General features: G+C 40.6%; 2 protein-coding genes across 4 annotated transcripts in view; one reads left to right on the top strand and one right to left on the bottom strand.

The window, feature by feature from the left end:
* LOC308317660 (ephrin type-A receptor 6-like) overlaps nucleotides 1-11,492 on the top strand; it is a 96,413-nt gene extending 84,921 nt beyond the window's left edge. The window contains exons 19-20 of one of the 2 annotated variants that reach the window (XM_080766845.1): nucleotides 9,637-9,786; nucleotides 10,463-11,492. In XM_080766845.1, the coding sequence (XP_080622971.1) occupies nucleotides 9,637-9,786; nucleotides 10,463-10,577 (265 nt within the window). In that variant the 3' untranslated portion in view covers nucleotides 10,578-11,492. Of the gene's footprint in view, nucleotides 1-9,636; nucleotides 9,791-10,462 lie in introns of both variants that reach the window. The other variant, XM_080766846.1, reaches the window with a different exon arrangement.
* Nucleotides 11,493-11,972: 480 nt separating this feature from the next.
* LOC308318005 (ATP synthase F(0) complex subunit C3, mitochondrial-like) lies at nucleotides 11,973-16,993 on the bottom strand. 2 transcript variants are annotated; one of them, XM_080767354.1, is made up of 5 exons: nucleotides 16,837-16,993; nucleotides 16,483-16,570; nucleotides 14,199-14,264; nucleotides 12,613-12,812; nucleotides 11,973-12,337 (listed from the first exon to the last, which is right to left on the bottom strand). In XM_080767354.1, the coding sequence occupies exons 2-5, from the start codon at nucleotides 16,519-16,521 to the stop codon at nucleotides 12,223-12,225; spliced, it is 420 nt and encodes a 139-aa protein (XP_080623480.1). In that variant the 5' UTR covers nucleotides 16,522-16,570; nucleotides 16,837-16,993; the 3' UTR covers nucleotides 11,973-12,222. The 2 variants fall into 2 exon arrangements, with proteins under 2 accessions (XP_080623480.1, XP_080623479.1); XM_080767353.1 differs by having other exon boundaries at nucleotides 14,184-14,264; nucleotides 16,837-16,992.
* Nucleotides 16,994-20,258: the final 3,265 nt, after the last annotated feature.

Here is a 20,258-nt window from a genome sequence, read left to right as displayed (position 1 = left end):
CTATAGCCCACGGTCCAAAATGATGAGAAACGAGGCTAACTTTTTTTTTCAAAATTTCAAAAAACATGGGCTATAACCCACCGTTTTTTTCATTTTTCATTTTTTTCAAATCCTCAAAAATGATGAAAAACGGCGTGCCATAGTATGCCGTACGATATGGGCTATAGCCCACGGTCCAAAATGATGAGAAACGAGGCTAACTTTTTTTTTTTTAATTTCAAAAAGCATGGGCTATAACCCACCGTTTTTTTCATTTTTCATTTTTTTCAAATCCTCAAAAATGATGAAAAACGGCGTGCCATAGTATGCCGTACGATATGTGCTATAGCCCACGGTCCAAAATGATGAGAAACGAGGCTAACTTTTTTTTTCAAAATTTCAAAAAACATGGGCTATAACCCACCGTTTTTTTCATTTTTCATTTTTTTCAAATCCTCAAAAATGATGAAAAACGGCGTGCCATAGTATGCCGTACGATATGGGCTATAGCCCACGGTCCAAAATGATGAGAAACGAGGCTAACTTTTTTTTTCAAAATTCCAAAAAGCATGGGCTATAACCCACCGTTTTTTTCATTTTTCATTTTTTTCAAATCCTCAAAAATGATGAAAAACGGCGTGCCATAGTATGCCGTACGATATGTGCTATAGCCCACGGTCCAAAATGATGAGAAACGAGGCTAACTTTTTTTTTCAAAATTTCAAAAAACATGGGCTATAACCCACCGTTTCTTTCATTTTTCATTTTTTTCAAATCCTCAAAAATGATGAAAAACGGCGTGCCATAGTATGCCGTACGATATGGGCCATAGCCCACGGTCCAAAATGATGAGAAACGAGGCTAACTTTTTTTTTCAAAATTTCAAAAAACATGGGCTATAACCCACCGTTTTTTTCATTTTAAATTTTTTTCAAATCCTCAAAAATGATGAAAAACGGCGTGCCATAGTATGCCGTACGATATGGGCTATAGCCCACGGTCCAAAATGATGAGAAACGAGGCTAACTTTTTTTTTCAAAATTTCAAAAAACATGGGCTATAACCCACCGTTTTTTTTATTTTTCATTTTTTTCAAATCCTCAAAAATGATGAAAAACGGCGTGCCATAGTATGCCGTACGATATGGGCTATAGCCCACGGTCCAAAATGATGAGAAACGAGGCTAACTTTTTTTTCCAAAATTTCAAAAAACATGGGCTATAACCCACCGTTTTTTTCATTTTAAATTTTTTTCAAATCCTCAAAAATGATGAAAAACGGCGTGCCATAGTATGCCGTACGATATGGGCTATAGCCCACGGTCCAAAATGATGAGAAACGAGGCTAACTTTTTTTTTCAAATTTTCAAAAAACATGGGCTATAACCCACCGTTTTTTTCATTTTTCATTTTTTTCAAATCCTCAAAAATGATGAAAAACGGCGTGCCATAGTATGCCGTACGATATGGGCTATAGCCCACGGTCCAAAATGATGAGAAACGAGGCTAACTTTTTTTTTCAAAATTTCAAAAAACATGGGCTATAACCCACCGTTTTTTTCATTTTTCAAATCCTCAAAAATGATGAAAAACGGCGTGCCATAGTATGCCGTACGATATGGGCTATAGCCCACGGTCCAAAATGATGAGAAACGAGGCTAACTTTTTTTTTTCAAAATTTCAAAAAACATCATCATACTATCATCATTATCATACTAAAATTCAGCGAATGTCTGAATGTCTGAATGTCTGAATGTCCCTGACAGCGCTTTATCTCAACATTGGCTGGCCCAATCACTCCCACTTTTCACACAGGCATGGACCATAATTATATGGAGGTCTTAATGGAGCCCTTTTTCCAATTTGACACATTAATGATTTATAATGAATTTATTAGTGGATTAAAAAATGCAAAAATGGGTATTGTACTGTCAATATCACATGAATATGAATGCAAAGTAGCGGTCCATGTGTGGACAGGGTACCTGTCGCCGTTGTGCATGGTGAGATGTGTGCAAACCGTGTAGTTTATCAGGAGAAGAATACCAAAGGATGCAAGATTTATTAGTGAATTAAAAACGCACCGGGCGCAGTACCCCCCCACGGCCACAAGAGGGGGGCAAATATCTCACAACGGGTAAGGGCTAGTTAAGAAAAAACTTCAACTTTTTTTCTTTTTTACTTAAAAAGAATAAACTTGATTTTTTTTTAATAAAGTTTTTTTCTTTTTCCAGGACCATTGAAATATCCCAGTCATAGTACTGGCATAGAACTTGGAAGTCTTTTACTTCCACAGCTGAGACATATAAGGGCTTAATTACAGGGCTGACATTAAAGTTACAAGATCTCAATGAGTTGCTCTGCGATACGGTACCTTGTGAGCTTGTAGGTCTGCTATTTGTGCAATTAGGCTAGACACACGCAAATGCACGCACGCACGCACGCACACACACACACACACACACACCCTGTCTTCTTATTGGCTGGCCTTTACACAGCTCTTGCAACGAGCATAACGAGGCTAACTTTTTTTTTCAAATTTTCAAAAAACATGGGCTATAACCCACCGTTTTTTTCATTTTTCATTTTTTTCAAATCCTCAAAAATGATGAAAAACGGCGTGCCATAGTATGCCGTACGATATGGGCTATAGCCCACGGTCCAAAATGATGAGAAACGAGGCTAACTTTTTTTTTCAAAATTTCAAAAAACGTGGGCTATAACCCACCGTTTTTTTCATTTTTCATTTTTTTCAAATCCTCAAAAATGATGAAAAACGGCGTGCCATAGTATGCCATACGATATGGGCTATAGCCCACGGTCCAAAATGATGAGAAACGAGGCTAACTTTTTTTTTCAAAATTTCAAAAAACATGGGCTATAACCCACCGTTTTTTTCATTTTTCAAATCCTCAAAAATGATGAAAAACGGCGTGCCATAGTATGCCGTACGATATGGGCTATAGCCCACGGTCCAAAATGATGAGAAACGAGGCTAACTTTTTTTTTTCAAAATTTCAAAAAACATCATCATACTATCATCATTATCATACTAAAATTCAGCGAATGTCTGAATGTCTGAATGTCTGAATGTCCCTGACAGCGCTTTATCTCAACATTGGCTGGCCCAATCACTCCCACTTTTCACACAGGCATGGACCATAATTATATGGAGGTCTTAATGGAGCCCTTTTTCCAATTTGACACATTAATGATTTATAATGAATTTATTAGTGGATTAAAAAATGCAAAAATGGGTATTGTACTGTCAATATCACATGAATATGAATGCAAAGTAGCGGTCCATGTGTGGACAGGGTACCTGTCGCCGTTGTGCATGGTGAGATGTGTGCAAACCGTGTAGTTTATCAGGAGAAGAATACCAAAGGATGCAAGATTTATTAGTGAATTAAAAACGCACCGGGCGCAGTACCCCCCCACGGCCACAAGAGGGGGGCAAATATCTCACAACGGGTAAGGGCTAGTTAAGAAAAAACTTCAACTTTTTTTCTTTTTTACTTAAAAAGAATAAACTTGATTTTTTTTTAATAAAGTTTTTTTCTTTTTCCAGGACCATTGAAATATCCCAGTCATAGTACTGGCATAGAACTTGGAAGTCTTTTACTTCCACAGCTGAGACATATAAGGGCTTAATTACAGGGCTGACATTAAAGTTACAAGATCTCAATGAGTTGCTCTGCGATACGGTACCTTGTGAGCTTGTAGGTCTGCTATTTGTGCAATTAGGCTAGACACACGCAAATGCACGCACGCACACACACACACACACACACACCCTGTCTTCTTATTGGCTGGCCTTTACACAGCTCTTGCAACGAGCATAACGAGGATAACTTTTTTTTTCAAAATTTCAAAAAACATGGGCTATAACCCATCGTTTTTTTCATATTTTCATTATATTCAAATCCTCAAAAATGATGAAAAACGGCGTGCTATAGTATGCCGTACGATATGGGCTATAGCCCATGGTCCAAAATGATGAGTAACGAGGATAACTGAAATTGTCGTAGTGGTTAAGATGTTGCTTTCCACGTGGGAGACCAGGGTTCGATTCCCGGCTGTTACACTATCATACAAAAGAAGACCTCAACAGCGCTAAGAAAGATCTGATTAATATGATGCTGTGTTATTTAAACTTTACTAACTGAAGGCTAACGAACAAAAGATCACTTCAAAATTACCAGGAGACTTTGCCTGAGAGTGTCTGACTGATGGTGCAGTGGTCTAATCATCAGGGTTTCAGTACAGACATTCCATGTTCAAGGCCTGTTCCTCCTACAGCTCAATGCTGCAGTAATTTGAACTTTTCAAGGCTAGAATAAAAAATAAAAACTCAAAAGCACCAAAGGTGCCGTGGCGTAATGGTGTGGAGCGCTTGGCCCGATGCCTCTGCTACAGTCAGTTGGCCGGTTCAAGTCCCATGTCATGACATCAAGGTGCTGGAGGACCATCGGGAGTTCCTCCTACAGCTCAATGCTGCAGTAATTTGAACTTTTCAAGGCTAGAATAAAAAATAAAAACTCAAAAGCACCCGGAGACATCTGCTGAATGCCCAAAGGTGCCGTGGCGTAATGGTGTGGAGCGCTTGGCCCGATGCCTCTGCTACAGTCAGTTGGCCGGTTCAAGTCCCATGTCATGACATCAAGGTGCTGGAGGACCATCGGGAGTTCCTCCTACAGCTCAATGCTGCAGTAATTTGAACTTTTCAAGGCTAGAATAAAAAATAAAAACTCAAAAGCACCCGGAGACATCTGCTGAATGCCCAAAGGTGCCGTGGTGTAATGGTGTGGAGCGCTTGGCCCGTTGCCTCTGCTACAGTCAGTTGGCCGGTTCAAGTCCCATGTCATGACATCAAGGTGCTGGAGGACCATCGGGAGTTCCTCCTACAGCTCAATGCTGCAGTAATTTGAACTTTTCAAGGCTAGAATAAAAAATAAAAATTCAAAAGCACCCGGAGACATCTGCTGAATGCTCAAAGGTGCCGTGGCGTAATGGTGTGGAGCGCTTTCCCGTTGCCTCTGCTACAGTCAGTTGGCCGGTTCAAGTCCCATGTCATGACATCAAGGTGCTGGAGGACCATCGGGAGTTCCTCCTACAGCTCAATGCTGCAATAATTTGAACTTTTCAAGGCTAGAATAAAAAATAAAAACTCAAAAGCACCCGGAGACATCTGCTGAATGCCCAAAGGTGCCGTGGCGTAATGGTGTGGAGCGCTTGGCCCGATGCCTCTGCTACAGTCAGTTGGCCGGTTCAAGTCCCATGTCAAGACATCAAGGTGCTGGAGGACCATCGGGAGTTCCTCCTACAGCTCAATGCTGCAGTAATTTGAACTTTTCAAGGCTAGAATAAAAAATAAAAACTCAAAAGCACCCGGAGACATCTGCTGAATGCCCAAAGGTGCCGTGGCGTAATGGTGTGGAGCGCTTGGCCCGATGCCTCTGCTACAGTCAGTTGGCCGGTTCAAGTCCCATGTCATGACATCAAGGTGCTGGAGGACCATCGGGAGTTCCTCCTACAGCTCAATGCTGCAGTAATTTGAACTTTTCAAGGCTAGAATAAAAAATAAAAACTCAAAAGCACCCGGAGACATCTGCTGAATGCCCAAAGGTGCCGTGGCGTAATGGTGTGGAGCGCTTGGCCCGTTGCCTCTGCTACAGTCAGTTGGCCGGTTCAAGTCCCATGTCATGACATCAAGGTGCTGGAGGACCATCGGGAGACGGTGCTCTCTCCCCCTGTTTCCTGAGATGTAACGGTTGGGGCTTATGTCTGAAAGAACCCTGTCCAGCTAATCTTTTACCATGAAAATGTCCAATTTAACATACTCTTACCACCTCTCAGTGTGCCATTTTCCAACTGGCCTGGAAGCCAGACATAAAAGAGGGACTTTCCAACCAAGTTTTGGGCCACCTCAATTTCCCAAATTTGCAATTTCCGCAATTTGCAATTTCCAATTTCCGCAATTTCCGCAATTTCCAATTTCCCAAATTTGCAATTTCCGCAATTTGCAATTTCCGCAATTTGCAATTTCCTCAATTTCCGCAATTTCCAATTTCCTCAATTTCCGCAATTTCCAATTTCCTCAATTTCCCCAATTTCCAATTTCCCAAATTTGCAATTTCCGCAATTTCCGCAATTTTCAATTTCCGCAATTTGCAGTTTTTCATTGTCAAATTCATATAGTCACAGACTATTCTGTCAGATGATGGGCCAAAATGCATTGCTATTTCTTTTTAAAAGTTTGACCTAATTCTTATCTGTAAAACTTTAGGTGGACAGGGTTCTTTCAAACATAACCCCCAAATGCTACTTTTCAGGAAACAGGGGGAGAGAGCACCGTCTCCCGATGGTCCTACAGAACCTTGATGTCATGACATGGGACTTGAACCGGCCAACTGACTGTAGCAGAGGCAACGGGCCAAGCGCTCCACACCATTACGCCACGGCACCTTTGGGCATTCAGCAGATGTCTCCGGGTGCTTTTCAGTTTCTATTTTTTATTCTAGCCTTGAAAAGTTCAAATTACTGCAGCATTGAGCTGTAGGAGGAACTCCCGATGGTCCTCCAGCACCTTGATGTCATGACATGGGACTTGAACCGGCCAACTGACTGTAGCAGAGGCATCGGGCCAAGCGCTCCACACCATTATGCCACGGCACCTTTGGGCATTCAGCAGATGTCTCCGGGTGCTTTTCAGTTTCTATTTTTTATTCTAGCCTTGAAAAGTTCAAATTACTGCAGCATTGAGCTGTAGGAGGAACAGGCCTTGAACATGGAATGTCTGTACTGAAACCCTGATGATTAGACCACTGCACCATCAGTCAGACACCCTCAGGCAAAGTCTCCTGGTAATTTTGAAGTGATCTTTTGTTCGTTAGCCTTCAGTTAGTAAAGTTTAAATAACACAGCATCATATTAATCAGATCTTTCTTAGCGCTGTTGAGGTCTTCTTTTGTATGATAGTGTAACAGCCGGGAATCGAACCCTGGTCTCCCACGTGGAAAGCCAACATCTTAACCACTACTACAATTAGAGTTATCCTCGTATCTCATCATTTTGGACCATGGATTATAGCCCATATCGTACGGCATACTATAGCACGCCGTTTTTCATCATTTTTGAGGATTTGAAAATAATGAAAATATGAAAAAAACGATGGGTTATAGCCCATGTTTTTTGAAATTTTGAAAAAAAAAGTTATCCTCGTTTCTCATCATTTTGGACCATTGGCTATAGCCCATATCGTACAGCATACTATAGCGTGCCGTTTTTCATCATTTTTGATGATTTGACAAAAATGAAAAAATAAAAAAAACGATGGGTTATAGCCCATGTTTTTTGAAATTTTGGAAAAAAAAATTAACTTAAACCCCCAATGCATTCTCTATGGCAATAGCACAAACTTTGGTATGCTACTAGTCCTACATACTTAAACCTACCAACCCCATTCTAGCCTACTTAGGTTCATCTTACGGTGGACATGTTTGCCTGAAAAGGAATCTTTGAAAGGTGTCATAGTTTTAGAAATATAGTGCTTTCAAATTTGAGACATTTAACATGGGGCTCAATGGCAGCTTTATAGGCACTCAAAAATCACATTCACCTAGAAACTCCATTCACACTTTTTATTATTCGGCTTACTGTGGAGACACATGCTGGAAGTTTTTACTTTGAAATGTTTTGTAGTTTCTGAGTTATTTATGTGCTAGTTGATGTTAGTGTGGAATGCAAAGTGTCAGTAAAGAATGGGGTGGGATTGGCCCCTTTATTTTTTTGTTTGAACCTGAGCGGGCTTTGAACCCACCATCTCCCGATCATGTGGCAGCGTTCTAACACACTGAGCCACTGGCTCCAGACAATTCACACTTATTTTTTTTTCTTTTGTTCTTCTGTAAACAGTAAACTCATAAAGTTTTTCACTCCGTGAGATCAGCCAAAGAGTCGAAGGGTTTTCTGTACCTCATTTGAACTGCCTAAATCCAGGATTGAAACAGGGACCGACCTTTAAATCTTCAGCAGGTTCGAACTTGATGCAGTTGAGAATGTCTGACTTAACCCACCTTTCAGAATATAGAGGTTCTTTAGGAGGTTAAAAAACAATGCACACTTTAGACATAAAAGCCCTAAAGGAACAAGTGTATTTTGTGGAGGTGCTCTAGGTGATCGAGTTCTAGCGTGGCTACCTATGCGACTGTGTACCGAGGTACATAGCCAAAGCAGGTTCAAGGCCAGCCTGGGGGACCAAGCTGTAACCAAGCACTGAAGCCAATACTCATCGATGTACTCTGTTACCCTGGGTCTACTGGGATGCAGTACAGTGGGGCCGGGGGGGGTATTTCCCCCCCGGTGTTTCCCCCCCGGTGTTTCCACACAGTAAAATGTGGGTGTTATGGCAAAATAAACTAGAAATGCACCCTATCGAGTGCCTACTTGCTTGTTGCACACAAGTAGGCCTACTAGTACGGACATTTATACAATATTTAGCTCACTCTTACATCAAGGATGTTTTTCCAAGTTTGTATGTGTATTACAAAGAGCAGTTATTCTTTTTTCATTTTGCATCTTTGCAAGGTTGTACCTTTGTAGGCCTACCTGTCTCTAATGTATAAGCAAAGTTGTAGTAGCGGTTAAGACACAGGCTTCGCAAACAGAAGGTTCTAGGTTCAAGCCCAGCAAGGGGCTTTTTACAACTGTTATCTTAGTCTTACCCAATATTTCACTCCTAATGAAGAGTGTGATTTGTTGTTTCAGTTTTTATATTGACTCATTTTTGAACCTACAACATTCGGTTTATACATCCTTGTCTTTATGTTTATGCCACAAAGGCATGTGAGATGCATGGTGCAGAGTTCTGTCTCCATGCGAAGATGGGTTATAGCCCATGTTTTTTTAATTTTTTTAGTTATCCTCGTTTCTCATCATTTTGGACCATGGGCTATAGCCCATATCGTACGGCATACTATAGCACGCCGCTTTTCATCATTTTGGAGGATTTGAAAAAAATGAAAAAATGAAAAAAACTATGGTTATAGCCCATGTTTTTTTTAATTTTGAAAAAAATAGTTAGACTCGATTCTCATCATTTTGGACCATGGGCTATAGCCCATATCGTACGGCATACTATAGCACGCCGTTTTTCATCATTTTAGAGGATTTGAAAAAAATGAAAATATAAAAAAACGATGGGTTATAGCCCATGTTTTTTGAAATTTTGAAAAAAAAAGTTATCCTCGTTTCTCATCATTTTGGACCATGGGCTATAGCCCATATCGTACAGCATACTATAGCGCGCCGTTTTTCATCATTTTTGATGATTTGACAAAAATGAAAAAATGAAAAAAACGATGGGTTATAGCCCATGTTTTTTGAAATTTTGAAATAAAAACTTAACTTAAACCCCCAATGCATTCTCTATGGCAATAGCACAAACTTTGGCATGCTACTAGTCCTACATACTTAAACCTACCAACCCCATTCTAGCCTACTTCATCTTACGGTGGACATGTTTGCCTGAAAAGGAATCTTTGAAATGTTTCATACTGTAGTTCTAAGATTGTCTGTACATGGTCAAATTATCACTATATATGTTCACATGCTATTCAAACCTTCATATTCCTGTCCCTTGTGTTTGTCAATATAGTTTCCCAGAATCCCCAGGAGACATGTCAGACTATCCTCTTTTCATCTCCATCGGCGACTGGCTTGACTCTATCAAAATGAGCCAATATAAGAACAACTTCCTGGCAGCAGGCTACACAACACTGGATTCTATTTCTACCATGAGCATAGAGTGAGTGAGTAAAAGATCACACCTGATCTTTTCAAAATTACATGCATGGCAAAGTGTGGGGTTACAAAATGATAATGCAAGCACTTATACTGTATGTGAATTTATATTACTGTTTTTCTCAAAGATTGTTTAAAAGCTACAATCCGTGAATTTAAAGAATAAAACCTTTTAATAAATCTAAAGTATAATATTAATATACCTAGCACAATTGCAGAAATGCTAAAGGAACACTTCACCACTTTTCAACCTACCTTCGTATAATTGGTCCTCACGAATGTTCATGATAAAATGCCAGTCTTTTTCTACGCTTCGCTCTGTGTCTCATAGGAGTGCTGTGGGCAGTTCAGAAACCCACCAGTGACATCATTGATGGGGAATCCAGCTAATCAAAACTGCAGCTTTTTATTCCTGAAAAGTTGCAATGCGATAATGGAAGCCATCGTTCTCACGATAATAAAAATCTAAATATATATATCTGCCTAATGATGTCACTGTCAAGCGGGGAGACACCAAATATATGTTTTGGCCCTCAACTTCAAGAGGGAACCAAAGTCTTACATGACAATAATTTGTTGAACTTTTGAGTGAAGCAGATGATACAAAATTCATGTTTGTCTTGACGTGGATACTGCTATAATGAATTTAAAGCAATCCTTTTCTTTCCTCTGCCTTAAAGTGATGTTAGGCGTATTGGAGTGTGTCTTATCGGTCACCAGAGGAGAATCATCAGCAGCATACAGTCTCTGCGACTGCAGTTCCAACACATCCAGCACAGTGGCTTCCCGGTCTGACAACAGTTGCAGGAGGACACGTTAAGTATAAGCAGCAAGTGCAGCTCTTGAGTGTGTGATGTCAATATCTCATTTACACTGAAAAATCCTGAGTGTTAATTTGGGGATTTTACTGTGTAGGCTTAGCGGACACCACATTCTAACTCAGTTTATCATGGACCAGGATGGTCCAGTTAGCACTGAATTTCAACTGTCGAAGATCAGACTCTGAGATACGGCAGATACAGGACCATACTGTGGACAGGTCACACTCAAATGATTGACTTGACAAGTTGTCTCTTTCTCAGCCAACACAAGCAGTCATTTGAAAGACTAGATTTCTCTTACATGTTGTGGCCACCAATACCTCTTAACTTTCCTAGTGACAATCTGATGATTTCTATTGACTTTGAAGTGGATCATATACCTCAAGACTAGAGATGTTAAAATGTCTTTATAGTATGGTATGGCCACAGTCCTCCGTGTATTAGAGATGCAAAGAAATACAGATCATTGTGGGAATTCAAAAGGATTGCCCAGTGTGTGAACTGACAACTCTCAGATGTATCAAGGACTGGACGATGCTACATAGGATGGTTTATTAAAAGAAATCACTGGACATGCAGTCTGACTGTATTGTACTGTAAATAGCCATGTTTGAGTTGAAGACCACTGAATGTCATATTTTTATAGAAAATGTATATTATAATGGAGTATGCCCTGTTCTGTTGTCTTGTGAAGGGTGCATTTTATTCAATATTCTTGCCTTTAATTTAAACAGCTCCACTTGAATGCTTCTGCTACTGATAATCAAATTACCTAATGTTATACAGTATATGTGAGCTGCACAACCGAAAAGTGTTTTGCTATACATAAGTATGGTGCAATAAGGATGCAGATGATGCTGGTGTGATGGTTAAGATCTGGACATCTGAGGACAAATAAAGATCACCTTTTCACAGTCTGACTAAACATGCTAGAGCCACTGGAACATGTACAGCTTGAAACACTTACCTGTATATGGAAATTCCACTTCTGCACTAGCCAACTCAAGAATCAGACAGCAGGTTTTAAAAGGAATACATACATAGCAGCATATTTAGAAATTAAACTGTATACTTCTGAGGACAACACAGCTTGAGCTCACAGAACATGATGCTATAAGTCAGGCATTGTAACTCTCATCCCCAGGTTGGCAGAGGAAGTGTAGTGCCCAGGATTACATTAGACAATTGGCACTGGGTGAAAAGAAAACTGAGTTACAAAATCGTGGGATAAAAATTATAAGAGAAAAAAAAAAAAAAAACATAACTACAATTTCTCTTGTCACCAGGAAAAATGTTTGGCAGTTCCCCACATTCTACTATACTTGTGGATATGTTACACTAAACAAGTAATTATACACACACCAAACACTTTAATATTGAATTAAATGTTTTATTATTGGTTGTTAATCAACGTCTATTAACAAAACAAATAGGACGAAATATACAATGTGACAACCATTACCAACAGTGAACCAACAGTTCATAATGACTGCTGTCATGCAAGAGGTACCCCCAAAGGAGTGGCAGTGACATTGAACCATTATTTAAGATACCAAACTGCTGGTTCTAGTTAACATGGCAGGGTACCCTGCACCCCTTGATAGCAATTGCCAAACTGGTTACATGGCAAACAGGATGAGGAACGCGACCATCAGACAGAACAGACCCATGGCTTCAGAGAGTGCAAAGCCCAAGATGGCATATGAAAACAGCTGCTGCTTCAGGGAGGGGTTCCTAGAAAAACAAAAACAAGGCGTCATGGAAGACAGGGTAGATTGTATCATGTTGGTATTTAAACTATTTTGGACTGAGGCCGATTCTAAAAACTGACCCAAGTATTTATATAGAACCACCCTTTTTGCGAGTAAGTATCCCAGTTTATGTCTTAACCAATCTGCCCAAATTTATAATGCAGTTTCCCCACACTTTTGGTAGGCTGCCCAGGTATTAACGTTCTACCATAATCAGACCCGCCTGTGGGCTACTGTAATGACGATGAGCAATGTTACCTGGCATATCCGATGATAAGGCTCCCGAACACCGTTCCAATACCAGCTCCTGATCCAGCCACACCTACGGTAGCAGCACCAGCACCGATGAATTTGGCAGCAGTGTCAATGTCACGGCTAACAGCACTGGTCTGGAAGCCCCGCAGTGCCATCTGCTGTTGGGAGCCCATCATGCTTTGTGGTCCTAGAACTGAGGTACTCTGAAACAAGCACAAAATAAAGCCCCAGTTATACTTTGTTGCACACCTTTAATAGCTGGGTTTAATTAGCAAGACGGGAGCGCATAAAAAGAAAAATTTTTGAAAGAAAAAGTTTGAAAACATGTACTCCATGAACTGCACTTGCAGAAAATGGCACTCTGCTATAACAACTAATAGTCACTGTTGCATCCAAGCAGATTCATAATTTTACATTTGTAAAAGCATACACATGCAGGTAATGGTTGCTACTAATTATATATATATATATATATATCAGGTAGTCCACAATATCTTTAAGCTAAATAAAAGATTCCAATTGTGCCCAAACTCTAATCAAATGTTGCAGTCATCGGCAAATCTAATATAATACAGCACCAGTTTCAAATAGTGACCTGATGTAAAAACAAGGATGCTAGAATTGGAACATGTTATTGGTGATCAGAACATCCCTACTAGAGCATGTAAGTGGAGTGGGACGTTAACGTAGCAGGTTTATAAAGGTAGGAGCGAGGACTGCCTGCCACTCCAAGCCGATCCGGGTGGGGATCCCGCACCACACGTTTGAGCAAGACTGGTCGCACGGACAGGCAAAGACAGCTGCATGTTTCGGACAAATTTATTTTATGCTGCTGAGCAGCACACTCTTTTTTTTTTTTCTTCTTTTCTGAATAAAGTGATGAGGCATGGACACTTTTTTTTCTAAAGTCTCTTTAAGGTTTAACCCCAGGGGGGTCAAGGAGGGAAAATCTAAAATATCGAGTTGGAACCTGAGACCTTGACCAGCCCCATTTACCCACTGAGAGCTGTTCATGAGGTGGACAGCCGCTGCCTCCCCCCCCGGCGGGGGATTGGGGCTTAAGAGGTTTGAAAAGTGAATGTGAAAGTTGTTTAGCTGTAGCCATAATTAATTTGCATGTATGTCACTCCAACTGTAGTTTTTTTGAAGGGACATTTAATTTCAGGCACACCGTATGGAAACAAAGATTTAACCATGCACACAACTTATTATTAATAACCATTATACAACAGTGGTGCTGATCGGACACATTAAGGCAGTAGTTGTGAAACTATTTCATAATTGAGAGTTTGTGACACCAATTTCAAAGTCATACCCAGACCTATGCTCACACATTTCCACAGCGTTCTCTCTGGCCTCTAATACCCATTGGATTTACAGCCGACTATGATTACATTTATAGTGATATCTTCTCTACTTTTAGAGGTCAGTTGACGGGTACAGGTTTATAAAATAAAAAAGGGAAGAAAGACAATGGCCCTATAAAACGCAGTAGTTCGCAGGAGTTTAATAGAGCTAGACATCTATAAGTCATTCAAGTTTATATCAATCTTTTGTAACCCCGAGTAACTCACCTCTGCTGTCCTTACATTTGGTCCTCCTGACATCACTGAGGCCGAGAGCGGTCTGCATAGGATCCGGGATCCTGCACGGATCTGTAACAAGACATACAGAACATGTACATTATGATCTCTGGATAGTTTTGAATCGATTGAAAACTTCGTACGTTTTTAGAATAAGTACAGCAAAGTGCAGTTCAAAACAAGGTCTTCTAAGAGGATTAAAAGACCCCAAAAGCACTATGGCGTGTTTACATTGGGGTCCTCCATTTTCAATTCATCAGAACATTTAGTAGTGGCATACAAATACACAGTAGACTACTATGCATTAGGGGAAAAGTGGTTAGAAACACAAAAAAAAAAAAAAGTATGTACTTTTGACTTTCTTTTACTGGGGCCAGTTTCAAATCACAGCCACCCACAAGTGCTCTTTGAGAGCAGTTTTGGAGTAGGGATTTGCATTCCTTTACGACTGTTGACAGGGTGTTCCACATTTGTGGCATAGAAGCTAAATTAATTTAACCACTTGTTTGAGCTGAATCTGGGTTGAACGCGATTTGTGGAACTCACTGGTGTTGTGATTGTGGACAGCGTCAACGTTCAGGAAGTAGTTTGACAGGTAATGGGCACACTTTTGCATCAAGAGATGCCTAGGCCAGGTGTCGTATAGGTTTTTAAACAGCTGGTGGATGGAAATTACACTAGTGTTAGTTTCAACTTGTAGCGCCAGCAAAACAAATAAAACGGCTTTGCCGACGCTACAAGTTGAAGCCACGCACTAGGGTAATTTCCTTTCCATCCATCCGTTTAAAAACCCAGAAGAGACGCCTGCTTTAAGCGTTTTCTTGCCACCTCTTGACACTAAAGTGTGCCTGCGCACACGTTCAGTTTATTGAATTTTAGGATAAACAGAGTGACAAACAAAAAAATAAAGGCAAACATGTCTGGAGCCTTGTTTTTAGGGCCTTTGTGGTGCTAGGGTACCATGAGGTGCATGCATAGTCAAAGAAACCTTGAATGAGTGCCCTCGTTAAGAGTCCTCAGAATTCTTCATATTCAGACCGCAGCCATCTTGCCAGCAAGGTGATACCTAGGTGACACTTCCCATAGAGCCCATTCATCCAAACAGAAAGGTCCTCTCTAATTATATTAAACAGTCAAAGTCACCAACATTGCAGCTGTAGGGAAAGCTTGCAGATGATTATTTTCTAAGTATCAGAGTATGGAAGCACTCGTTATGAGTAAAGCAACCTCCATTATGTGCCCATTCAAAATAGGTGCCGTTGTGTGATATTCAACAAGCACTTCCAAAAAAATCTGCAAGGAATTTCTTGACAGGAAGTAGCTCATAAAATGTCTATGGTGGGATTTTTATGAACAAACACTTTACAGATTGAAAGAGATAATTCAAGCTTTCCCTACACCTGCAATGTTGGTGATTTTGACGTAGTTTAATATAATTAGAGAGGACTTTTCTGTTTGGATCTCTATGGGAACTGTCACCTAGGTATCACCTTGCTGGCAAGATGGCTGCAGTCTGAATATGGAGTATTGTGTTCTTAGTGACCAGTGGGGACATTGTTTGCCATTATTGTCACAGGAAAGATTTGCCTCAGATGGAACCCAGGTAGGTAATTTCATCTTCTCTTGTGAGAACATTGCCACCAACTTTAACTGTGAAGCAGTCAGCCTCGCTGAGATTACCATTTGACCCAAAGATTATGGAGTCAGTTTTTCCCAGTGTAATGTTAATTCGTTATCAGCAAGGTGCAGATGCTACAGAGTTCAGAGGTGAGGGATTTAACCTACAATTTGTTCCATTTAATGATAGAATTAAAAGATGCATGTATGACAACTAGTAAATGAAAGAGTGGCACATAAAGTTTAAAAAGAAATAAAAAATGGTGAAATGGCCTAAATAACTAAAAATTACTTTCCAATTGTATTATTTATATATATTTAGGGGGGATGCCAATTTAACATGCCATTAATGTTTAGTCTTTGTTTACTCTTTCTCCACTGTTCTGTATAAAACAACAAAGTCACCTATTCAACTGCCAAACTATAAACCAACCCAACTAATAATAAGTACTACTGTCTGGACTTACAACTATGGAGGGCAGAAAACCAAACGCCCTTGCAGAGGACAGCATTCTGGCTAGCACCATGGATGACGCTAGCTAGCTAACGTTAGCTTGTTGGATAATATGTTACCGGTTGATTTGCCGTGGTTTTGGAAACGCAGACATTTAACGTTAAGTAAATATTGTACACGATATGATAGTGTAATGTTGACTTTTTCATTCATACTCACCAGTGATGGCGTAGCGACGAACTTAGCGCAGGTATACATTGCTGTGGTAGGTTGAGTTGCCCAAAGATACTAGATGTGTCCTCTTGATCTGCAGAGAGTAAGATACATAATACTTTTTAACAAAGTTATTTAAATGACCATTGCTGTAGCCGTTTCTACCATGTTCTAAAGGGTAGTTAACATTCAGAGAGGGGCGTGTGTGTAAGGTCAAGATCCGATTGACATAAGCTGTGCAGTAGAGTCGCAAAAGCAGGAAATTGGTCATTAGCACATACTTGCATTGCATGCACTGATGAGAGGCCGTAATTAAAGTTAAATGGCGTGCATCATGATAGCAGACATATAAATGCTTACCTCGAAGATGTTGAAGAGATTCGGAGAGGTTTGTGGCTGACTGGCTGTAGTTAGCTAGTGTGAGCTGAGCTGTATGCTGCCAACCGGCTGGGCTTTGTAGAGGTCGAAGAACACACGAGGGAAGTACGTCACGTCTCAGTTGAACGTGACCCACGACGCTGCATTTAAAGGTACAGTACAAAGTCTAAAGGAGTTGTTCTCAAACTTGGATGATGACTGTCACGGTGTCACTTGTAGACAAAGACCCTCGAATGAATAATGAAATAATGAATAATAAGGTACTGAAAGAAGTACTCACATTCTTTACTTATAGTAGCAATACCACAAGATTGATTGATTGATTGATTGATTGATTGAAGTATTTATTAAAAGTTGCAGAATTACAGTACATTTCAAGCACAACTCAATACAACAATTAGAAATACTCTGTTATAATTAAGTCTTGTATTCGAAATTGACTTGAGTAAACGTACAAAAGTGTTGGTATAAATATGCTTAACAAAAGTAAATTAAAGTAGCCTACTCATTATTTTAGAAAGTCCCATTTCACAAGTTATCAAATGTATAATAATAAAAAATAAAAAATCTTTAGAAAATTGCAGATCTATACTCTCACAATATTTTCAAATAGCCAATGTACAGGGCTGAGGTGCTTGTTTGTTTAGTATTAACTAGACTGCAGGTGCCCGGCTGTAGAGCACAGAGTCGGTAACAATGGAAGTTAGAGATCCATATGCCCCACCTGGCTGGCTATGCAATACTCGTTGTACCTGTGTCGAAAAGAGAGCTGAGCCAGAAGGCAAAGCTCTCTGTCTACCGAGCAATCTTCTTTCCTACTCTATGGTCATGAAGTGTTGGTCATGAGTCATGACCGAAAGAATAAGGTTGTGGACAAAATTAGTTTTCTTCAACGGGTGGCTGGCATCTCCCTTAGAGATAGCGTGAGAAGTTCAGTCACACGAGAGAGACTCGGAGTAGAGTCGCTGCTTCATCGCCTGGAAAGGAGCCAGCTTAGGTGGTTCGGGCATCTGGTTAGGATGCCTCTCGGGGGTCTCCCTAGGGAGGTCCTCGAGGCACGTCCCACTGGGAGGAGACCCCGTGGCAGACCAAGGCGCAGTTGGAAGAAACACCGACTTACTAGCCTTGGAACGTCTCAGGATCCCCCAGGAGGAAGTCACAAATGTTGCTCTGGAGAGGGAAGTCTGGAACACAATGGTGGAGCTGTTGCCCCCGCGACCCGAAGCGGTTGAAGATGGATGCATGGTTGAAGATGAATGGATGGACCCGATCTACAAAGTAACTAATAACTTATGTTTTAAAATAATTGTAGTGGAGTACAATATTTGAGTACATGTACTTAGTTACTTTACTTTACACCAATAATAAATGATGTACTTGGCTGCCGACCCTGAAAAGCTGTTGTTGCCACAGGCCCCTGTACAAGATAATAAAATGGTTCAAAATATTCCCATCTGTGTAAGCCAGAGGTTCTCAAAGTGTGGTCCCCAAGTCAGGGGTTCTTGGGGGAGTTCCAGGGGGTCCCTAGCTAAATTAGGCTAGTTGATATTAGCCTCCTGTATAGATAAAAGGCAGATGAAGGCTGGCTATGCAAGGTTAAGTTGATATAGCATTGAAATCAGTTGAATCACTATTTTATACAATTTCATAAATTACCTTGAGTGTTTTTGTGAGAAAACTTTGAATAACTTCAAACAGAGCTAAAAAACTGCAGGTTAGCTCAACCATCTGGGCACCTAGGCTGCCGAGCCAGACTCTCTCCCCCTTTGCTGTCTCTACTGTCAGTGTCAATAAAGGCATAAAAAGCCCCAAAACAAAACAAAACTGCAGACATGAATCAATGCTGGATAGGGAGTGGAGCATCGCATGTACTCTGTCACAAAGTGGCTATTGTTAACCCATTAGGCCTATCATTTGCAGCAGTGTAATGAAATATTTTGTTTGAAGGGCTCAGACATAATGGCACACATGCAAGCTCTCCTAATCGACTGGCTATCCAGGTTCATTCTAGATTCCAACTGCTGTAGGAGATCTGTGTATCTCACAGTTGCCATCTTAGTTCATTTTCTGCAAGTAACGGGCAATACACTTAAAGTATGATGAGATGATGAACGCCACAGAGGTCCAGCTCTTTGCCTAGTTAGTTAGTTAGTAATGTATCCAATATAGCACCGTCCATGGCAGCTGTATGCACTCTGTAACTGTACTACCGAAACAAATTCCTAACATGTTTACATGCATGGCAAATAAAGGCTTCTGATTCTGATTCTGATTAGCTAGTTTAGTGGACATTTAAATCTGGGTTGATGGCTTGGTATGTCTTATATCTTGCTCCCTCTTTGGATTGCAATTCTTGAATCATGTCCCTTCGGTCACTCTCAATATGATCTTGTTTTTCCATTATCTCATATAAATGAGAATACATGACTTGGTTCAGGAGAACCAATTGAGTCATCAAAAAGAAGGATCTTTAGCAATTGCTTAACACACCACAAGGGGTCATCAAGCATGCCATTTTCGCTGCTGTATTTTGGTGAGGATTGAAGAACCTGGCTTGCTTTCTCACTAAAGCTTTCTCACTAAAGCTAATGAGGCAGTCCTGCTTCCAAAGCAGCCTCAAAAACCTTACGTGTTACACAGAAAGGAGCATCATAGTTGGCAGGCAGAAAGATAATCAGTTTGTTTAAGTGCATTGTCTTCTCTTTTACATGTAGGGAAAGTGCCTTGGCTGGCATACAGACAACGCCTTCACAACCGCTCAGATTAGAGAGATGGAGCAGGTGGTGCTGAGGTGCCTCATTGCAGCTCTACTATACTAGCCTACAACATGTCACATTGTGACAAGCTTGTAGACATTTTATTTTGAATGAAATCTGGCTTCAGTGTCCAGACTGAGACACAAATATTTCATTTCACCTAGGAATCCATCTAGGAATTTCACCATGTTCCGACTTGGTGAAACAAATCAGGTTTCCAATCATAATGCTACACGCTATATGGTGTCACCATAGCCATAGTCATCATTTGACGGGTTAAATAAGGATGTTGCAGGCCAGGGCGTGGTGGTCCAGGCACCCTAGCCTAGACTGCAATGCTAGCCTGACAGCGTGTTGCGGGTTCGAATCCCAATACTGATTCCCGACGACCTTTGCTGCGTGTCACTCCCAGCTCTCGCCATTTCCTGTCAGTCTACTGTGCTATCAATAGAGACATAAAAGCCCAAAAACTAATCTTAAAAAAAGGATGTTGCAGAGTATTGGCATTTTATATGCAAGTAAGCTTTTCAATAGTGTGTTGGTTCTAGTCTACTGTGCTGTGGAGAGACACGCTGGCCATGTATCTCATGGAGTTGACACTCCTCGACTATACGAAATGGTTCACTATACTGGCCCTCTGAGATCGCT

The sequence above is a fragment of the Protomyctophum bolini genome (genome assembly GCF_963924005.1).
Source record: "Protomyctophum bolini genome assembly, chromosome: 1".
NCBI lineage: Eukaryota > Metazoa > Chordata > Actinopteri > Myctophiformes > Myctophidae > Protomyctophum > Protomyctophum bolini.
This window is presented reverse-complemented; position numbering and strand designations above follow the sequence as displayed.